General features: G+C 40.1%; 1 protein-coding gene across 2 annotated transcripts in view; it reads left to right on the forward strand.

Moving 5' to 3' along the window:
* LOC139764455 (opioid-binding protein/cell adhesion molecule-like) overlaps positions 1 to 21,447 on the forward strand; it is a 301,496-nt gene that overhangs the window by 205,317 nt on the left and 74,732 nt on the right. For both annotated transcript variants that reach the window (XM_071691009.1, XM_071691008.1), the window contains exon 2: positions 20,603 to 20,693. In XM_071691009.1, coding sequence (XP_071547110.1) covers positions 20,603 to 20,693 — 91 coding nt within the window. The remainder of the gene's footprint in view (positions 1 to 20,602; positions 20,694 to 21,447) is intronic.

The raw sequence follows: 21,447 nt of genomic DNA on the forward strand, positions 1-21,447 counted from the left end.
TCAGGCCGTCAGCTATGTCTATTAAAAGAAAACAATAGTTCCATCGATATGAAGAGAATTTTCTGAATTACCAGTTGAACTTGAGAGAAGAAAACCAGAAGTCTCTCATTTTCAGCAATATGAACGTGAGCAATCACACCTTGTCGAGCCCTTGAGCAATTGCACAAGGCACTGCTTAATCCCTTGTGTTACACGGTAACAGTAATCTGAGAATTATCCTAGAACAATATCTTAATTCTGAACCATGACGTAATATACGTAGTGGATTTTGCTTTACTATATGCGGGAAGCTCATGTAAATGTGACTGAAAGTCTTCACAAGTTGGACGTTTTCTTCGTTTCATAATTGTTGAAGAGACACCCTTTTTGAACTATTTACCGACGACCAAAGAATATATCTAATCCGAAGGAATTCTTGTCTTTTTCATGTACTGTCATGAACTAAGGAAGTGACTGTAGACAGCCAGGAACTGCCACAAGGCATTGAGACCAGACAGACAGCCAAGAAGTAACAGAGGACATGGGGGCCATAGATAGTCAGGAAGGGCTCGAAACTCCAGGGGACCTTAGACAACCAGGAAGTACGAGAGGCTTCGGAGACCTTAGATAGACACGAAATGCCAAAAGACACAGAGACTTAAGACAGCCAGGAAGTGCCAGAAGATGCTAGGACTTAAGACAGTCAAGATATACGAGAAAAGACAATAGCCTGAGACAAACATGAGATTTAGAGTTACCAGGTGTTCTAAATCTTCATTAACCGTATTGGCGGGTGATGTTGGTATATACAACACTAACTGTCTTGTTAGCAAAGTTAGATACAACTATCCAACGTAAGAGTGTTATGCTGCTATTAATCCCAGAAAAAAAAGAGATTAAACCAGAGTTACTGCCAAAGTCCATTTTCGACACTGGGCCAGATCTCCGCTAGACTTTATCAAAGTTTGCTCAGCGACGAGCACAACATCCTGGTGATGGCTGTACAATGGTGACGTGTGTCCTAGGCACCAGACACTCCTGACGAGCGTCTTGGCCACCAAACACTCCCGGCGAGCCTCTTGGCCATCAGATATTCCAGGCGGGCGTCTTGAGCACTCAGCAGACTTGCCTCACTTAGCTGGTAATATACGGACAGAGAGGTAAGTACGTAGTGTGGAACGAGACGTGTGGTGGGTGCTATGTTATGAGCGAGTGGGGGAGGAGGGATAAGTGATCCTCCACATGTTGTGACATGATGTATCATTCCTCTCTATGAATAAGAATATAGAGATCAGTAAAGTCTCATGCACTATTTACGTACGCACAATATATATATATATATATATATATATATATATATATATATATATATATATATATATATATATATATATATATATATATATATATATATATATATATATACATATATATATATATATATATATATATATATATATATATAAAAATATATATATATATATACATATATATATATATATATATATATATATATATATATATATATATATATATATATATATATATATATATATATATATATATATATGTATATATATATATATATATATATATATATATATATATATATATATATATATATATATATATATATATATATATATATATATATATATTCCTATGAGTCCACGGGGAAAATGAAACACGAAAAGTTCCTAAGTGCACTTTCGTGTTATAATCACATCATCAGGGGAGACACAAGAGAGAAATATAACAGTCAGTTGATATACATCGAGAGACGAGGCTAGGACGCCATGTTTACCAAATGGCGTCCTAGCCTCGTCTCTTCGATGTATATCAACTGACTGTTATATTTCTCTCTTGTGTCTCCCTGATGATGTGATTATTACACGAAAGTGCACTTGGGAACTTTTCGTGTTTCATTTTCCCCGTGGACTCATAGGAATATCTTGATCACGCGCAAAATTGTGATCCTTTCCAATATATATATATATATATATATATATATATATATATATATATATATATATATATATATATATATATATATAAATTAGAACATTCTCGATGGTAATCTGAAAACTTGTAACACCTTTCTTTTTGGCAATCTCTCTCTCTGCACAGTGTCGTCTTCACACATGTTACCCATACCATCCAGACGCTAAGGCCAACGAACACACACTTCGCGCACTCCTTCGTCTCAGAAAGAATCTAATTGTATATTCGTATTTACATATGGACAAAGGGCTATACATTACGTTGGCACCATTTTAGTGCACTGGTTTCTGAACGATTTTTGGAATGTCACAGAAAACTGTGGTCCCTCCAACTACAACACAATCCCTATAATATAATTGTCAGATACTTTTAGCCTAGTAGAACGTGGCATCCTCCATTATGGTCGTTATTCTCCGGGGACTCCACCACATAATGGGCTTTATCCAATCTGGCCTGGGGCCTCACATTTAGGCCTTTGCTATCAGTGGCCTCTGCCACCAGTGCCAGCTGTGGCCCCTGGTGTATAGGTAGCACCATGTACTTAGTGCGAGGCACAGACGAAAATAGTCGGAGAAATAGAGGAAAAGCTGAAGAAAATGTGGGATTTAAAGATACTGTGGTGGTAAGTACCTAGAAATTCATGGGGGGGAAAAAATAGGTAGTGGGAAGCCTGTTAGCTGATAACGTTATCTGTTTAGTGTTCCTAACTGTCAATTCTAACGAAATTATTTTTCCTTTTCGTTGAACATACTCAGTTTCTTCGATGTTTCGTTGTTTCTCCATGTTTGAAGTGTGTTTACATCAAGCATCACGTAGGATGATTCATATCAGTATTCAGTTATTCTGTTGTCGAAATACCTTTCACCTGCTTCCGAAATTAATCCATTCCCAGTGATTTTTATCCCTCATATTCACCTACCTTGACGCATTTTATCGAAGATGGATTATCTTAAGTTTAGCAGCCATCATTATGTTAGTGTGAAAGAGCATGATGATAATAGTTCATCATATTCTGTAATGGTTGGTCATGCATAATTTGTAACTAGCCTGGAGCGCATGACTGTATGACTGGAAGTGTCTGAGGTTAAAACTAAATCCAGTGTATTTATACTTGGACCATGAGGTCAAGAGATGCGTTTATACCTTCCTGGTTATGGAATTGCTCACTGCTGGCTGCAAATGGTACCATGAATCTGTTGAATGTATGTGAACAGATGGGAAATAATTAAGAATATACAGTGATCAGTGATAGTGTTTAATATTCTTCCAGCACATCAAACAGCCTATTTCCCTCACGAGTACATATCAAAAAAGTCCTGATTTACACAAGGGTTGTCCAGATCGGCAACATTTCAACAACCTTTTTTTTACTCATTGTATTCTTTGATTCCTTTGAGCACCAAGTCATCCTATCCCTTCCTTGTTCACAAGGCAGATACACAGTTTTAGATACAGTAAACTTGATATTTAGTTGACAACTCTGGATGTATTACTGGATCATAGCTGGGTCATCTACCATATGAACTATGACCACGTAGGGGAGAATGTAAACTCATCATGGGGTTTGGGGAGTAATGGTGAAGTGTGGGGAAGAATAGTAGGAGGGTGGGAGGATCGTTAGGGCACGGGGTAGAATGGCGGGGTGTGGGGAAGAATGGTAGGGTGAGAGGGAGAACTGTAGGTTGTGGGGGAGAATGTTGGGCTTTCGGGGAGAATAATGGGGTGCGGGGGAGAATGATAAGGCCGTGGGAGGGGGGTGGTTGGGTGTGAGGGAGAATGTTATGGTTAGTTTGGAGTGCAATGATAACAAATGAGAGAGAGAGAGAGAGAGAGAGAGAGAGAGAGAGAGAGAGAGAGAGAGAGAGAGAGAGAGAGAGAGATGCTCTTTTGTCTCCATTGTCTCCCACAATAAAGCAAATTTCTTTCTGATTACTTAATTTGAGTCAATGCCCCGGAGGGGCCACCACTCTCTCTTGTTAGAGGGGAAAGTTGCCCCGTAATACAGGGGTCCGTGTGTGTGTGTGTGTGTGTGTGTGTGTGTGTGTGTGTGTGTGTGTGTGTGTCTTTTTCTGCGATATTTGTGAAGATACTGGAAAAAAAGAAGAACGGATGAAGCCATGCGAAGACTGAGTGAACGAGGGTGAATGATAATAGCTTCCACTAGTGCCTGAAAAGCTGGTCGTTGTGTATGTAGATGAGATGCTCCCCCGTTACTTCATCACCCGCGCCGTGGGTTACCATAGGGCCGGGCAGGGCAGCGTGAACGATCAGGACGGAGGACCAGTCTATTATCCCATCAGTAACTTTTATATTCACAGGCCAATTGTAACCCCTGAGTGCTGGCTCTAGTGCTGCACTGCAGTGGTCCCATGTGCAGGGAGGTCGGGAGGAGGATGCTTCTGGAGAGAGAGAGAGAGAGAGAGAGAGAGAGAGAGAGAGAGAGAGAGAGAGAGAGAGAGAGAGAGAGAGAGACGCTTCCGTTTTCTTCTTTCCGTCCAGTTGTTCGAGACAACATGACGTAGTCATTCAGCTCTGTACTTCCTGCTTCACATAGACTGTGCTAATAATTATTCTTGTAATTATTGTGCAGTGCAGAGGGGTAGTATTACATTCATGGGAAACCTGCCACCCCAACCCCCGGTCCTCCTCCATCTCTTGAACTTTATGGAAGATCGGTTCACTGTCCACGTTCTCGCGCTGCTTTATAACTTTAAGGTTATGATTAGGTCACTACTTACTCCTTTCTCTTCCATGGTAGGTAAATTTAAGGCGCTTTCTCAAGTCTGATTTTTTTTCCTTTGTCTTGAGGTCTGCAGGATCTAGCCTTCCATCCATCTGCATAAGATGACCGTTGTTTTGTTGTGTTCACTGAAGGTTAGGTCGTGAGATATCATTACTCCAAGGTCTCTCACATCATTTATCTAATTCACGATAGCGTCTCTGTCTGTCCAGTATTCTGCGTTGCTGCTGATCTCTTCATTTTCCCCATACCGGAGGAGCTGAACTTTATCTCCAGTGAAAAGCATGTTGTCTTCGGTAACCCAGTTAAAGATACATTCTGTAGCCTTCGTGCATCATCTACCAATGTGATTTTCTTACTTATTCTCGTATCATTTGCAAAGCATTATAGGAAACTGTGAGTCTTGTTTGCGTCAGTGTCAGATATAAGGACGAGGAACAGGAAGGGTGCAAATACAGCTCCTTAGAGGACTGAGCCTTTTACTATGAGGCACTGGAGATGTCATACTTTACAACTCAGTGTTGTGATCTGTTTGCTAAAAAGTTTTATATTCACCTCCCAATTCTTCTGGTTAATCCCATCATTTGCGTTTTCTGTGTTATGATACGATCGTAACATTTGTTAAATGCTTTTCAAAATCTGTGTAAATTACGTTACATTTTTTTCTCTTGTTTTTCATTGCTTCAACAATCCTATCATAATGGTCAGGCAACTGATACCTGAACACATGTTGTCCTTGGTTTTGCAACGTCTTCACTTCCACAGATTCAGTCAGCTTGCCTCTCAGGTCTCTTTTAAAGATCTTAATGATGTGCGAAGTTAGTAATGTTAACAGTCGACAGTTTTCTCTTGTGGATTACTTTGCTCCTACCTTTGTGTGGTGGGGCGATCCACACGGGTCAGTTTCAGATTCTCGGACATGCTGCCAGAGCCTAGACTATCCAGATGATATTTTCTGGCTTCGATGCATTATATATATATATATATATATATATATATATATATATATATATATATATATATATATATATATATATATATCCCTGGGGATAGGGGAGAAAGAATACTTCCCACGTATTCCCTGCGTGTCGTAGAAGGAGACTAAAAGGGTAGGGAGCCGGAGGGCTGGAAATCCTCAACTATCGTTTTTTTTTTTTTCTGATTTTCCAAAAGAAGGAACAGAGAAGGGGGCTAGGTGAGGATATTCCCTCAAAGGCCCAGTCCTCTGTTCATAACGCTACCTCGCTAACGCGGGAAATGGTGAATAGGATGAAAGAAAAGAAATATATATATATATATATATATATATATATATATATATATATATATATATATATATATATATATATAGATAGATAGATAGATAGATAGATAGATAGATAGATAGATAGATAGAGAGAGAGAGAGAGAGAATGTGGAAAAATCTTCTGACTCACTTGTAAGATTCTCAGGGCATCCTTTGGCACTGCCTCCCTAACTTCCCTGCCAGAGAATATATTTTCTTGCCATTCAGACCGACTAAAATTTTGTACCTTTCAAGAAGGAAACAGAATTAATCCTACTAAGATCAGCTGCTGTATGCTGAGTGAGTATATTTACGTCTCAGATAAGGTGATAATGTGAGACTCATGCATATAAGTAAGATCAGAAAGTGCGTTAATTGTCTCTGCTTTTGAGAGGGACACGTGACTGACGAATGTGGAAGGATCTTCACGTATCGCAGACGAGGATCAGAACTAAGACATCGTCTTACACAACTTTCATATTGAGAAAAATCCTCATTTGAATTTGCTGTTAAGACTCTAGCTTTTTTTCTAAGTCTTATAAATGTATGGTAGTATATCAAGCGTATGGTAGCGCTTTGGCTACCATGCCTTCTTCGTATAGTTTTATGGACAGAAGACAAGGTTACGTGTCTACCACGTCTTGTCCACTTGGCGTCATGGACAGGAGACAAAGAGGGTTATGGCTACCACGTCTTGTATATATGATGCTATGGACGGGAGACAGGATGGTATCGACCATGACTTGTCCACATGCTCTCATATACACTAAATGGCCTCTCTGCTACCAGTGTCAGCTCTTATATTATAGTCTATGATTGGTTCACGTCACCCCAGTGAGTACAAGGTCCTTTTTTTGCGAGTATTATATCTGGTCGTTGTCTGTGTCAAGAAGACCAAGGAGCCTTTTCTAGGGTTAGGGAACTCGGTGTAATAACATATCTCATTACGACTGTATGGTTTCTTAAAAGTCCCGCGTTTGATTTTGAAGCATTATTGTTTGTGTTCATAATGTTCTAATCAAATGTTTGACAGTGACTTAAGCGGAAACGTAATATGAGACGCACAAAATTTTAGCAAATCAGGCTTTTTTGTATATATATGTAAACTGCATTACGAAGTATGTAAAATTAAGTTTTTTACATAAACGTAAAATCCTTAGTTCTACATCATCGAGGAATAATATAGATAATGTAACAGATCATTGTGGGTCCATTTCATCTCAGGGAAACAATTCGTAATTTTCCCTCATGTTTTCTCACATCCAAAAGCCTGGCGAGAGGTGGAGCTGATGGTCTATGACGAGGTTGTCTGCTGGAGGAGAACGGGAACAAATACAGTCAGACGAGTAAGTAACCTGAACCACACATGTTGATAGATGGCCTGAGGGCGGGAGCCGAGCCATAGGTCGTCTAACATGACCCGCAAGGCTTCCCACAGCTCGTAGTAACCCGAGGCCTCACCCGGTGTGATCTGCCAGGGTTAACGCAGGTCTGGCCGCCCCAGACACTGAGTTCCTCCCACCTGTGGCTGACTTCCTGCTCTGGAGAACTCGCTGAAGTCCGGCGGGAGATGCGTTAGAAATGAGCGCACATAAGGAACATGAGAATGATACAGTAGAGAAGACTTGATGGTGTAAGGACATCAATACAGTATCCTATTTTACTAACCAATATAGATGGAGACAGGATAGTTAAAGCAGAAGGCTCCTCCTCAGCCCCCACTCAGTAACTCGTGAAGCGCTGAGTAGTTATGAGAGCTGAGGAAGATCTGTCAAAGCAACTGAGGGTACTGCTAGCGCCTGAGGTGATCTACTGACGTATATTTGGGATGGGAATTTCAGGATAGCCTGTGGTGCTTCGAGAATATTGTTGAGAAATGGGGCTCTGGTGAATATGGGACGTTTGGGAGGCATAGACGTTACGGTTATGGGCGTATCAGGTGACGCTCTGGCAGTGGGAGAGAGAGAGAGAGAGAGAGAGAGAGAGAGAGAGAGAGAGAGGAGAGGTTAGGGTGGAAAGGGAGGCCTGTCTGTTATGCTACACTCACAGCCTAGGAACAGAGGAACCTAATGCTCTATGACTCTTTAGGTTATGAAAACATTTGTTTCTGACTTTAGGAAAAAATATCGATGGTGTAGATGATTCATTCCACTTGAAAAATGCCAAATTGGATGATATACCACTGAATAATTCACCATCGAACTGACAAAACCTTACTGGAAAATGCACCAATGGGCAGTTCACCACCTGTTTATTTTTTTTCCAAACAGTTTACCACTTGACAATATACCCTGGGATAATAGAACACCGGACAAAATAACACTAAACAGTTTACTATTAGACAACTCGTAACCAGTTAACTAAAAGCGGATAATCAGCAACTGCAAAAGATATGTTCCTCATAACTTAATTCTCATTTTTTTTATGAAAAAAAAGTCTTACCCACGGCGGGCAGTACCTGGTGGATGGCCTGGTGTGGGAGGATAGTGGTGCTGATGACAGTTGATAGTGTGAGGATGAGTGATGCTGGTGAGGGAGGATCGTTGTGGTGGTGAGGGCTGGTGATAGTGTGGGGGGTGAATGGTAGTGCCCTGGTGTGGGAGGGTAGTGGTGGTGAGTACTGGTGATAGTGTAGGGGTGAATGATGGTGGTCTGCCGTGAAGGGAATGCTAGTGGTGAGGACTGGTGAGTGATACAGGCTCCACATCTACCAGTTTTCAAGGTCGCCTGGTGTGTGTGTGTGTGTGTGTGTGTGTGTGTGTGTGTGTGTGTGTGTGTGTGTGTGTGTGTGTCCTTTTATCTGGTCATACAATGCCTTACCTTGGAAGAAAATTTATATCTTTCCCTGCCTTACAGATCACATAATGTAAGTCCCTACAATATAGAATATCAAAACAGAGGAAGTTTGGAGCATTATATGATTCAAGATTACTTTCTCTGAATCGTTTTACAACTTTTCTTGTTTCCTAACTTGTTTCTCCTTCATTTATATGATGATCTTAATATGGCTTCCTTCACTCTGGCCTGGTGACAATTGTAAGCACAAGATCGTGTCTCATGCTTTGTTCATCTCTATTTGTATACAATTATATGGACAAGGTCCTTTTCCTTGCTCATCTCCATTTGTATATTATTATATAGACTAGATCATTTTCCTTGGTCATCTACAGTTCTACGTGTTCGCCAGCCTAGTTTAAGGTGGGCGGGTGTGCTAAGCTGTGCATAACCAGGTGTCTCTCCCTCCCACACATGCCATGTGAGGATGAGAAAAGTATTCTTGAGTCTGTGTCTCGCATAATACTGTGAGCTTGTTAGTGTCGGGCTGTAAGTGGATCCCTGAGGTGGAGACCCCAGCTTTGGTGGTGGTGATGGTGGTGGATCCCTGAGGTGGAGACCCCAGCTGTGGTGGTGGTGATGGTGGTGGATCCCTGAGGTGGAGACCCCAGCTGTAGTGGTGGTGATGATGGTGGATCCCTGAGGTGAAGACCCCAGCTGTAGTGGTGGTGATGGTTGTGGATCCCTGAGGTGAAGACCCCAGCGGTGGTGGTGGTGGATCTCTGAGATTAGAAATCCCAGTGACACCGGCGATGGTGGTGGTGGAGGACGGTTCTCAGCCCAACAGCCTTGGTGGCAGATGCTCTGCACACAACACAGCTTCTGTCTCCACAGCTGCTGAGTGATATTTAATCTTCACGTTAAGGAGAAGAAGGTCGTAGCATACATGTGAATGTTGTGTGTTTGGTTTTCATATCTTTCAATGTACGTGACAGACTGAAAGATGAAAAGTATTTTAGATTCATGATATACCAGTTCAAGGATATGGCACCTGTTGTCTACCATATCAAAGAAATGTGTTACTTCTTACTCTCGACTCAAGGTTGGAAGTATGAAGTCCCTCCATCCCACACTATTCTGGACACTCCAGCCTCCCACAGTTCCTCCAACCTTCCAATTCTGTATTTTTGACAAGGTCTCCGGTCCGTTAGTCTTCCATTTTCTCTCTGGACCTGTCTCTTAGTTCTTCTCCAAACTGTACTCAGTGAAATGTTGTTTTCGAGTATTTTTCTCCCTTATCTTTTCTCTCCAAATGTCCCATCCATCTCTCCTTTGTTTGATCAGTTCATTTCATTCTCTGATGTTACGTTTAGGTTCAGTTATCTTCACTTTGTATTTTATCCAGCTTTGTTTTGCCGCTGTCAGTCTTTCTGTCAGACTTTTAACACCTATTGCCGTGTGTTTCTCCCTCAGTAATGGGGATAATGTATGTAACTATATGCGGTATTTTTCTTTTTAATTATTTCATTCACTTCTGATTTAGAACCTTTCATGGTTGATTGGTTTCCGCAGAGGTATTTGAATTCCTTCGTTAGTGATCATGTATACTCATTTGGCCTTATGTTTAATACTTCTTGATCTATTCTAGATACCGTAACAACAGACTTGATCATTTTCATTTCCTCGTCATTCATTACTCCCTCCCATGTTTCCGTCGCTTCCTGCAGAGATTTTCTGTTTGTATCCCAGTGACATATATCATCTAAATATGCAAGAGTTGTGACTGGTGATTCGTGACGTTCATTAACATATGATCTTTTCCAAGTATGATATGGATAGTAGTAGGGACAATGTACTGCCCTCTTTCACACCACTAGTTACATCAGATCATCTTACGTCTCTAAAAGTTGCATTTACGTTACTTATGCAGGGAATACAAGTACTTTTTATCACTTTTATTAGCCGCCCATTTACTCCACATACTGACAAGTGCTTCAGTAGTTTCCATCTCGGTTCAGAATCAAAAGCATTTTACAGATCAAAACTGTTTCTATGGACAGAATTATCACTGTCATGGTAATCTTGACGAGACCATATTGCCATAGTGCCATTGATACTAGAGTATCACCACATCGACCATAATCAAACTCGACCATAGTACTGTCGAAGTCACACAACAAATTCTGTTGAAGATAACACACCATGATAATACAATGTGGTTCCGTAGACGACCAAACACCATTGTTGTACTCTCAACAATAACATCACGTGACACTGATGAATAACGTTGGTCGACCTAACACCATCAACAGCTCAGCACGTCAATTTCAACTCTGGTAAATCAACACTTTCATGAATCATCATCAACACCATGTATTGGCGTCAGCACCAGGAATCGTCACCGCCATGAATCAGTAACAAAAGAAATTGAAAGACGACACCCTGAATCGACACTACCATGAACTGACGCTGCCAACCATATATACCATCATGATTCGAACCCACCATGAATACACACACACACACACACACGCACCTTCATGAATCAACACCACACCACCATGATTGGTAAGGAAGGTGGCGGGTTGGAGAGTGTGACCAGTGAATGTAATGAGGTGTTGGGCAGTATTGACCCGGGGATGTGGCTGTGTGTGTGTGTGTGTGTGTGTGTGTACTGACTTGCCACATTATCACGGAATTTAGGTCGAGCCTCCACCCCGGCCACCCGCCCTCCTCCATGCTAGTTAGTCTCGCGACTTACCCCTTTCAGCAGGACGATAAGGTAATTACCAGCGACGGTAGTTACCATTGACCACGACGTTACGACCATTAACCACGACCTTACGACCCTGGAGCGCAGCAGTACGACCCTGGAGCACGACGATGCGACGCGTGAATACGACGGCAACATGTTTAAGTTCAGTATTTACAGACGCCATTAGTGGCTGTTCACATGTTCATTATCGTCCTGGACAACATGATAAAGGGAAACACTCAACATTTATATCAGTGTTCCTGAGGGCATTACGTACATTTATGCAGTCCAGATTTCATATATGAAGAGTTTGAAAATATATGTAGGACTGAGTCCAAGTTAAAGTCTCTCTTTCTTTGATAACTCTCAGCCTGGCAAAGAAACTATTTTATAGAGTCAACACCATGAAAACAAGAATCCTTTAGTTATGTCGTTTAGTAACAGTTTTATTCTGGTTCACTACTTACACAGCGCCATGAATGTGAATGCAGTCTTCAGAAGTACCAAAGCTATTCGAAATTTTCTAATTAAAACTTCACCAGAAAATTTTGAGGGCTACGTTCGCTAAATACCTTGCAGAAGCTCTGAAATGTTTTACATGATGTCGACTGGTGAGGATCTCTCTGTTAGACTTAACCACCATGAATATTATATAGGAAGAAGACAACTTTCCTGTGCCTTGTTTATTCACGATTGTGATAATGACCATTGTATTGACTGGACTAAATCAAGTCAAAGCTCGTTAACTCTCTAATTAAGAGAAATGTTGAATCTTCTCTTATGAAGCATATTGAGAACTGTAACTGTAACATGAACATTGAGAAGTGAAGGTCTGTATGAACTGGATACCTTTGTTGTTGCGACGTAAAACTTGTAAACAGGTTAATCTGTCTTGACCATGTAATGAAATCTTATGACAGGTGCGGTGCCAGACCTGACTACTGACGCTTCACGCACACACGTGACCGGAAATTGCACAAGCCATATATATATATATATATATATATATATATATATATATATATATATATATATATATATATATATATATAATTCATTGAACATTACAAGACTTCATTAGACTTTATGCTTTATACAGAAACTCATAATGTATCACATGCGCATTATTCCTTTATTTATATGTTCTGATGATGATGATGATGATGATATAAGTAATACTGAAATGTAAGCAAATAAAGCTAGTCATCCAAACTCTGGTGGCTGTTTTCCTATTATACCGACAGCTTACATATATATATATATATATATATATATATATATATATATATATATATATATATATATATATATATATATATATATATATATGTATATATATTTATGTATATTTTTATTATATTTGCTTTCTCGCTGTCTCCCGCGTTAGCGAGGTAGCGCAAGGAAACAGACGAAAGAATGGCCCAACCCACCCACATACACATGTATATACATACATTTCCATACACGCAAATATACATACCTATACATCTCAATGTATACATACATATACACATACAGACATTTATTTATATTTATTTATTTTATTTTGCTTTGTCGCTGTCTCCCGCGTTAGCGAGGTAGCGCAAGGAAACAGACGAAAGAAATGGCCCAACACACCCACACACACATGTATATACATACACGTCCACACACGCAAATATACATACCTATATATATATATATATATATATATATATAGAGTGAGTTTGAATGGAGAAAAACTGGAGGAAGTGAAGTGTTTTAGATATCTGGGAGTGGATCTGTCAGCGGATGGAACCATGGAAGCGGAAGTGGATCATAGGGTGGGGGAGGGGGCGAAAATTTTGGGAGCCTTGAAAAATGTGTGGAAGTCGAGAACATTATCCCGGAAAGCAAAAATGGGTATGTTTGAAGGAATAGTGGTTCCAACAATGTTGTATGGTTGCGAGGCGTGGGCTATGGATAGAGTTGTGCGCAGGAGGATGGATGTGCTGGAAATGAGATGTTTGAGGACAATGTGTGGTGTGAGGTGGTTTGATCGAGTAAGTAACGTAAGGGTAAGAGAGATGTGTGGAAATAAAAAGAGCGTGGTTGAGAGAGCAGAAGAGGGTGTTTTGAAGTGGTTTGGGCACATGGAGAGAATGTGTGAGGAAAGATTGACCAAGAGGATATATGTGTCGGAGGTGGAGGGAACGAGGAGAAGAGGGAGACCAAATTGGAGGTGGAAAGATGGAGTGAAAAGGATTTTGTGTGATCGGGGCCTGAACATGCAGGAGGGTGAAAGGAGGGCAAGGAATAGAGTGAATTGGAGCGATGTGGTATACAGGGGTTGACGTGCTGTCAGTGGATTGAATCGGGGCATGTGAAGCGTCCGGGGTAAACCATGGAAAGCTGTGTAGGTATGTATATTTGCGTGTGTGGACGTGTGTATGTACATGTGTATGGGGGGGGTTGGGCCATTTCTTTCGTCTGTTTCCTTGCGCTACCTCGCTAACGCGGGAGACAGCGACGAGGTATAAAAAAAAAAAAATATATATATATATACATATATATATATATATATATATATATATATATATATATATATATATATATATATATATATAAGCCATTCTTGATAATATTTTAGGTAACACAGTCCCTTCATAGGTACTTAACAAAATGTAAATTCATTATACGTTAACAAAGGATGGAAATGTAGGACGCTTTTTTGTTTGAAATGAAGACATTTATAGCAATAGGTTTAATGGGCTCTGACTCTGTCTTTGTTCTCCACGGTTACTTTAGGGGATTACGCCTCAACAATAGCTGCTATAAACCCATTGTTCAGCGTAAGCTGCGTAGATCACACATATCTCTGTGTTCATCTTGAACTAAAACGCGAACTGTATAATAGCCATAATTGGCACATTATTTTTATTATATGAGACGTGTTAATTGAGGATTAGATTATGGTATACAATAGTCATTATTCATGTGATCCAGTAATTACCCGTTGGAACTGTACGGAGAACAAGGCTTACACTTATGGGGCGCCTCTCTCTTGTATGTGTGTGTGTGTGTGTGTGTGTGCGTGTGTGTGTATGTGTGTGTGTGTGTATGCAATTACTATATGTGTGTTACGGGGAAAGATTATACACTCCTGTTGTCGTCTTTTAATCTTGTATTTATGTACCATGTCTTCTACTCATACGAATGTATGCGCGCGCACACACACACACACACACACACACACACGCACACGCCAACCCAAGGCAGGTTTGTGTATGAATAGAATAAGATTGAATATAACTGAACAGTTTTATTTGCTTCTGACTTTTACAAAAAGATATGGACCAAAGCTCCTAGATAACATCAGCAGCTATCTTAAATATGTATGACTTCCTTGTAGAATGGAGCTGAATATAACGTTAGATGAAAGTGGGACTAAACTTACGTTAGATGAGAGACCAAACATTACGTAAGATGAATGTGAGACTAAAATATTGCGTTAGATGAATGTGAGACCAAACAGTACGTTAGATGAATGTGAGACCAGACACTACGTTGGATGAATGTGAGACCAGACACTACGTTGGATGAATGTGAGACCAAACACTACGTTAGATGAATGTGAGGCCAAACACTACGTTAGATGAATGTGAGACCAGACACTACGTTAGATGAATGTGAGACCAAACACTACGTTAGATGAATGAGAGACCAGACACTACGTTAGATGAATGTGAGACCAAACATAACGTTAGATTACAGTATGGGTATAATCATTATGTTATAAAACATTGTAGGGCTAAACAATACGGTAGAATGTTTTGTAGGTTGATATTACAATTGATTTGAGTGGGATTAAACACTGCATTCGATCAAAGTAAGACTAAACATTACAATAGATTGTAGCACTAAATATCACATTAGATTAGTATGGGACTAAACATTATGTTAGATGAGTGTGAAACCAAATATTACGTTACGTTAGTATAAGACTAAATATTCCGTTATATTAGCGTGGGACAAAACATTAATTCAATCTAGTGCGGGAGTAAACATTACGTCAAATTAGTGTTGCGCTAAACATGATTATGATGGCTTGAGACTAAACATTACGTTAGAGTGGAGCTGAACATTATCATAATAGTTTGCGACTAAACAATATGTCACTATAGACAGAGAATAAAGGGTGGAGTCAATGTGGTTGTCTAAACAATATGTCACTATAGACAGAGAATAAAGGGTGGAGTCAATGTGGTTGTCTAAACAATATGTCACTATAGACAGAGAATAAAGGGTGGAGTCAATATGGTTGTCAAGGTTAAACAATGGCCAAGTGGGAGGAATAATTACGCTTAGCCCAGGGCATGGGAGCGTTATGGTGGACGTACAGACCACCAAGAACATGATGCTGTACGTACAGACCACCAAGAACATAATGCTGTACGTACAGACCACCAAGAATATAATGCAGACATATGTTGAAAGAACAATGTCGCATTTTTTCCTACTCTGAGGCCAAGGCAATGTTGTATCCCCCAGTGTAATGATGACAAGTGAACATGGAATTCATAGACGAGGATTTTATTGGTTTAATACATCAAGACGTTTGGGTTCCCTGGGATATATCCCTGTTTCTCTTTCGTGTTACCCTCTCCACATCTCTCTCTCTCTCTCTCTCTCTCTCTCTCTCTCTCTCTCTCTCTCTCTCTCTCTCTCTCTCTCTCTCTCTCTCTCTCTCCTTTCGAATACTACCCTCCTGGGAAGGTTTGCACTTCAGTGGCTGTTAAATTTCATTATCATGGCCCAAGTAGATGTCATTTCTTTTTGCCTCGCTCATACGTGGACTATTGGCTTTCAGTCCACAAGCATAAAATCTCTCCATCTCACTCCTAACACTTGACAACGCTGAACTAAAACGACAGGTTCTACTCAACCTTATATTTTCCTGCGGTGAGATCTACGTGCTAACCTTACGTTTAAGCAAACTAACTGGACCAGAAAAAGGCAAAGGATAGGAGCGGAGATTCCAATATATGATAACTAGGCAGAATAGAAACTAATGGTGATTAATGGAGATATATTTGAGAGCCAATAAGTCAAGGAACGATCAACAACACATCAGTGACATTGTAGAGAGGTTCAGTAGGGAAATAGATAGAAACTGAAGCACCTACGAGTCACTGTAAATGGTCAACTAGGATTCAGATCACATTGATAAGACGCGATACTCGAGTCTTGTTATCAGTGGTATGGTAATGAGAACTTTTAACACGAGACAAAAATAATTATAACATTCTTTACCGTAGACACAAGATGTAAATTTGAATATTACCATAAAATAGGCGTAAACAAACATACTGGAAAGATTACACTAGCACTGCAGAAGTAGAACTGTACTGGAAAGATTACAGAAGCACTGCAGAAGTAGAACTGTACTGTAAAGATTACAGAAGCACTGCAGAAGTAGAACTGGATCATATGATCGGGACATATGTGACTATCATGCGAGGCTGAAACGACTGAAACTGTAACCTAGAAAGAAGGGAAAGACACGTGACAATCTACACTTGGCGAGAAAGGTAGGTCAATACACTGGGTCTGTAATGACCTCTGAACAAGGTAAGAAAAGAGTAATTATGTCTGTAAGGATAAAAGACCTTGGTAACTGCAAGATAGATATAAGGAAAAAAAATTGCAAGAGACCAGAAAGAAATTTGACACGTGTGTTATGTGCGTGACGACAGAGAGAGGAATGTTATTTCTAAACAAGCAAGGTGTGTTGTGAGTGGTGCACGCTAGGTCTGCCCACTATTGGTAAACTATTGGTAAAACCTCGTTGTAGGTACACGCACGATAGCGAAACCCTTTTCCTGTCTGCTGGCAGTGAGGTCTCACAACCCAGGTATAGGGTAGAATATACAGTATTGGACACGCCATATATGTATAGGTAGTTTCGAAGTGAAATGGTTTTGCTCCGTCTTTTTCTCTCATCTTATTCATTGAGACCAGTCTTAAGGCAGAATTCTTGTAAATTGTACGATTTGTATGACACATGTAATCTATGAACTGATGAGATAAAGAAGAATAACTCCACTGACTAATGGTGGGATGCTATTTTGACTCTGAATGCTATTTAATGCTTGGAATCGAGGCACATAAATGTGAACAAAATAACGTCTAATTCCAACATTCAGTACCAGCGCACCAGAGTTCCCCCCCACACTTGACGTCGGTCCGTATTTATCGTCCTTTTATAATGGTGTGAACAGTGCAGCTGCGTCGTTATGTTTACTGTACGTTTCTGTGTCATGCTACATTAAGTCTCCACAAGTACCCTTTCAATTTCCTTCACCTCGTGTTTATCGTCATGAATACCATGTTGCTCTGAATACCCGGAAGTGTAAGAAGAGACATGTAATTTGCATTTCATTTGATGTCCTGTGGTCGCCACACAAAACCCTGAAAGTGTGTAGTTATGTTGATAGTTAAACGTCTGCAGCCATCCTAACACATTAGTTCTAATGTTGTTGAGTTTAGAGCATATACTCAACAACTTAATGCGTCAACACAACCCTACAGACTGAGGCTTATCAAGTAGGCAAGGCTATCATTACACACTACAGACTGAGGCTTATCAAGTGGCATGGCAATCATTACACACTACAGACTAAGGCTTATCAAATAGCATGGCAATCATTACACACTACAGACTGAGGCTTATCAAATAGCATGGCTATCATTACACACTACAGACTAAGGCTTATCAAATAGCATGGCTATCATTACACACTACAGACTAAGGCTTATCAAATAGCATGGCTATCATTACACACTACAGACTGAGGCTTCTCAAGTAGCATGGCTATCATTACACACTACAGACTAAGGCTTATTAAATAGCATGGCTATCATTACACACTACAGACTGAGGCTTATCAAATAGCATGGCAATCATTACACACTACAGACTAAGGCTTATCAAAGAGCATGGCAATCATTACACACTACAGACTAAGGCTTATCAAGTGGCATGGCTATCATTACACACTACAGACTGAGGCTTCTCAAGTAGCATGGCTATCCCTACGCACTACAGACTAAGGCTTATCAAGTAACATGGCTATCATTACACACTACAGACTGAGGCTTATCAAATAGCATGGCAATCATTACACTATAGGCTGAGACTTAACAGCTGGCATGGCTATCATTACACACTAAAGACTCTAGCTTATCAAGTAGCATGGCTATCATTACACACTACAGATTAGGACTTAACTGGCATAGCTTTACAATCTTATGTATCACCGGAGGCTACAGTCTAAGACTTAAGAAGAGTAACTGTTAAAGCTTACGTATCATCGTCAACTACAGACAGAGACCTGTCAAGCGTTTGGTTATAGGAGTGCAAGTATCAAAGTAGACTGAGACTTGTTAAGTGGCATGGATGTACAAGTTTATGTATCAACGTCGAGAACAGAGTGAACTTTATCAAGGGCCATGGATAGAGAAGTTTACGTATCAATGTGAATTGCAGATTGATACATATCTGTGGCATGGATGTAGAAGTTTATATGTCAGGTCGCCGCTTGAGGAAGGGGAAGTGCCAGGGAGGGGAAAACTGCAAACGTTAGACTTGTCTATAAACAGGGAGGATGGGAAGACACACCGGTCTCCCTGACGAGTATGGTTCCTAGACTCCTGGAAAAAGATAATCAGAAAGCAAATGGATGGCCTGCTTTAGAGGAAGAACTACTTTGGTGAGGGACAACACAATTTCAGTAAAGGAGGTCATGTTTTGCGAACCTCATAGATCTCTAAGAGATTGAGCTAAGTCTTACCGAAAACAGAAAATTGGATGGATTATTTGCATCTGGACTGCCGGAAAGCATTTGACACTACCGCATGGTGGCCTGAGTAAGAAGCTCTATCACACTGGAGGAAAAAAGGGAAACCTCCTTCAAAGGATAAACGATTATTGCGGTGGAAGGGAACAAATGATTTATGTCATGAGATCTTCCTCGAAACGAATTGATGTCGCCATTCGCGTGCTGGAGGGTTCTGTTATGGGACCCTTACTCTTCTTGATCTATGTAAATAGCTTGCCAGAATGTATGAACTCCTTCCTGAAAATATTTGTAGGTTGGTGAAAAGGTCACAAGAGAAATATAGAGGATTCTATCACTTTATAAGGATCGTAAACAAATTTAAAAGTTGGATTTGAGCGAATGAGTCCTTTTCTTCCTCACTACTTCACTAACGAAGGAAACGGTGCGAACTAGTGTGATACATATCATACACAAACTCTGCTCATCTTCATTCACTTGAGTGAAATGACACAAAACCATTCATAAAGAGCAAAATTAAAATGGATCCCATCTTGAAGTGTTGTAGATCGCAGCGATGACAAAGGAATATTTTGAACATGCGGGTCAATGTGGACGGTAGGGGTCAAATATGATGGGGCATGTGACTGGGAGATTTTCCCTCAGATCTGTCCACCCAACTCCCACAGGTGAAGAGACCTGAGGGAAACTCTCAACCAGATGACCCACCGAATTTGACCACTATCGTCTACGCTACAACATACTAACTTCAAGGGAACCTGGTCCCCAGATCGAGATATTACCTACGTCACCGATTTCATAAAACTTCATGATATGATATACACCTATTTGATTATCATATATGGTCGTGTATCATTTTGATGGATTATACTGAAAATAGGTTTAGTGTGCCCGAAACATCTCTTGTATTTCGAGAAGAGAGTGAAAATGTCTATAGGATATCTGATGAAGCAAAATCAGTAAATATAGATGAAGAAACAACAGAAAGCTAGTTAATCTTAGATACAGTGATTGTCAAAATACATTGTATTAAGGAAAATATTGTGTATACTTACACACACATACACACACACACACACACACACACACACACACACACACACACACACACACACACACACAAATAAAAAAATATTGTATATATATATATATATATATATATATATATATATATATATATATAAAAGTATATATATAATCGCACCAAAAGTGCAAGTTTTTATCAGGCAGTTTTCGTCTGTGTCCTGCAGGTGGCTGGGAGGCGAGCGTGGAGGAGGCGGTGGATGGTGGCGATGCTCCTGGGTTGTGTACTGGCCTCGGTCGACGGCCTCACGCCACAAGGTTTGTCACTTTACACTCAGTCAACAATTGTCTTGTGGGTCGAATGTGAGAGGTCGACTGAGCATGCAATGATGGAGCCATAGTTTGCTATAGATGTATGTAAAGTTATACGCTGCAATGAATGTGTGTAAATTGTCACAATTTCATCTGATGTGTTCAGGACACCGTTTTGCTTACGGGGATCTTGCAGCTTCAAGATTGCACTAATTCCATCAGTAGGGAAATGATGGACTCCTTTGGAGTGATATATATATATATATATATATATATATATATATATATATATATATATATATATATATATATATATATATATATATATATATTGGAAAGAATCACAATTTTGCGCGTGATCAAGTATATTCCTATGGGTCCACGGGGAAAATGAAACACGATAAGTTTCCAACGCACTTTCGTGTAATAATCACATCATCAGGGGAGATAAAACAAAGAAATATAACAATCAGTTGATAGACAACGAAGAGACGTAGCTAGGACGCCATTTGGTAAACAAGTGATCATCCAAGACCAAGACGACAATCACTTGTTTATCAAATGGCGTCCTGGCTATGTCTCTTCGTTGTATATCAACTGACTGTTATATTTCTCTCTTGTCTCCCCTGATGATATGATTATTACACAAAAGTGCACTTGGGAACTTATCGTGTTTCATTTTCCCCGTGGACTATAGGAATATGAAGTGCATGCACCAAATTGGAGGTGGGAAGATAGAGTGAAAAAGATTTTGAGCGAT

The sequence above is a fragment of the Panulirus ornatus genome, chromosome 50, assembly GCF_036320965.1.
Source record: "Panulirus ornatus isolate Po-2019 chromosome 50, ASM3632096v1, whole genome shotgun sequence".
In the NCBI taxonomy this organism is placed as follows: domain Eukaryota; kingdom Metazoa; phylum Arthropoda; class Malacostraca; order Decapoda; family Palinuridae; genus Panulirus; species Panulirus ornatus.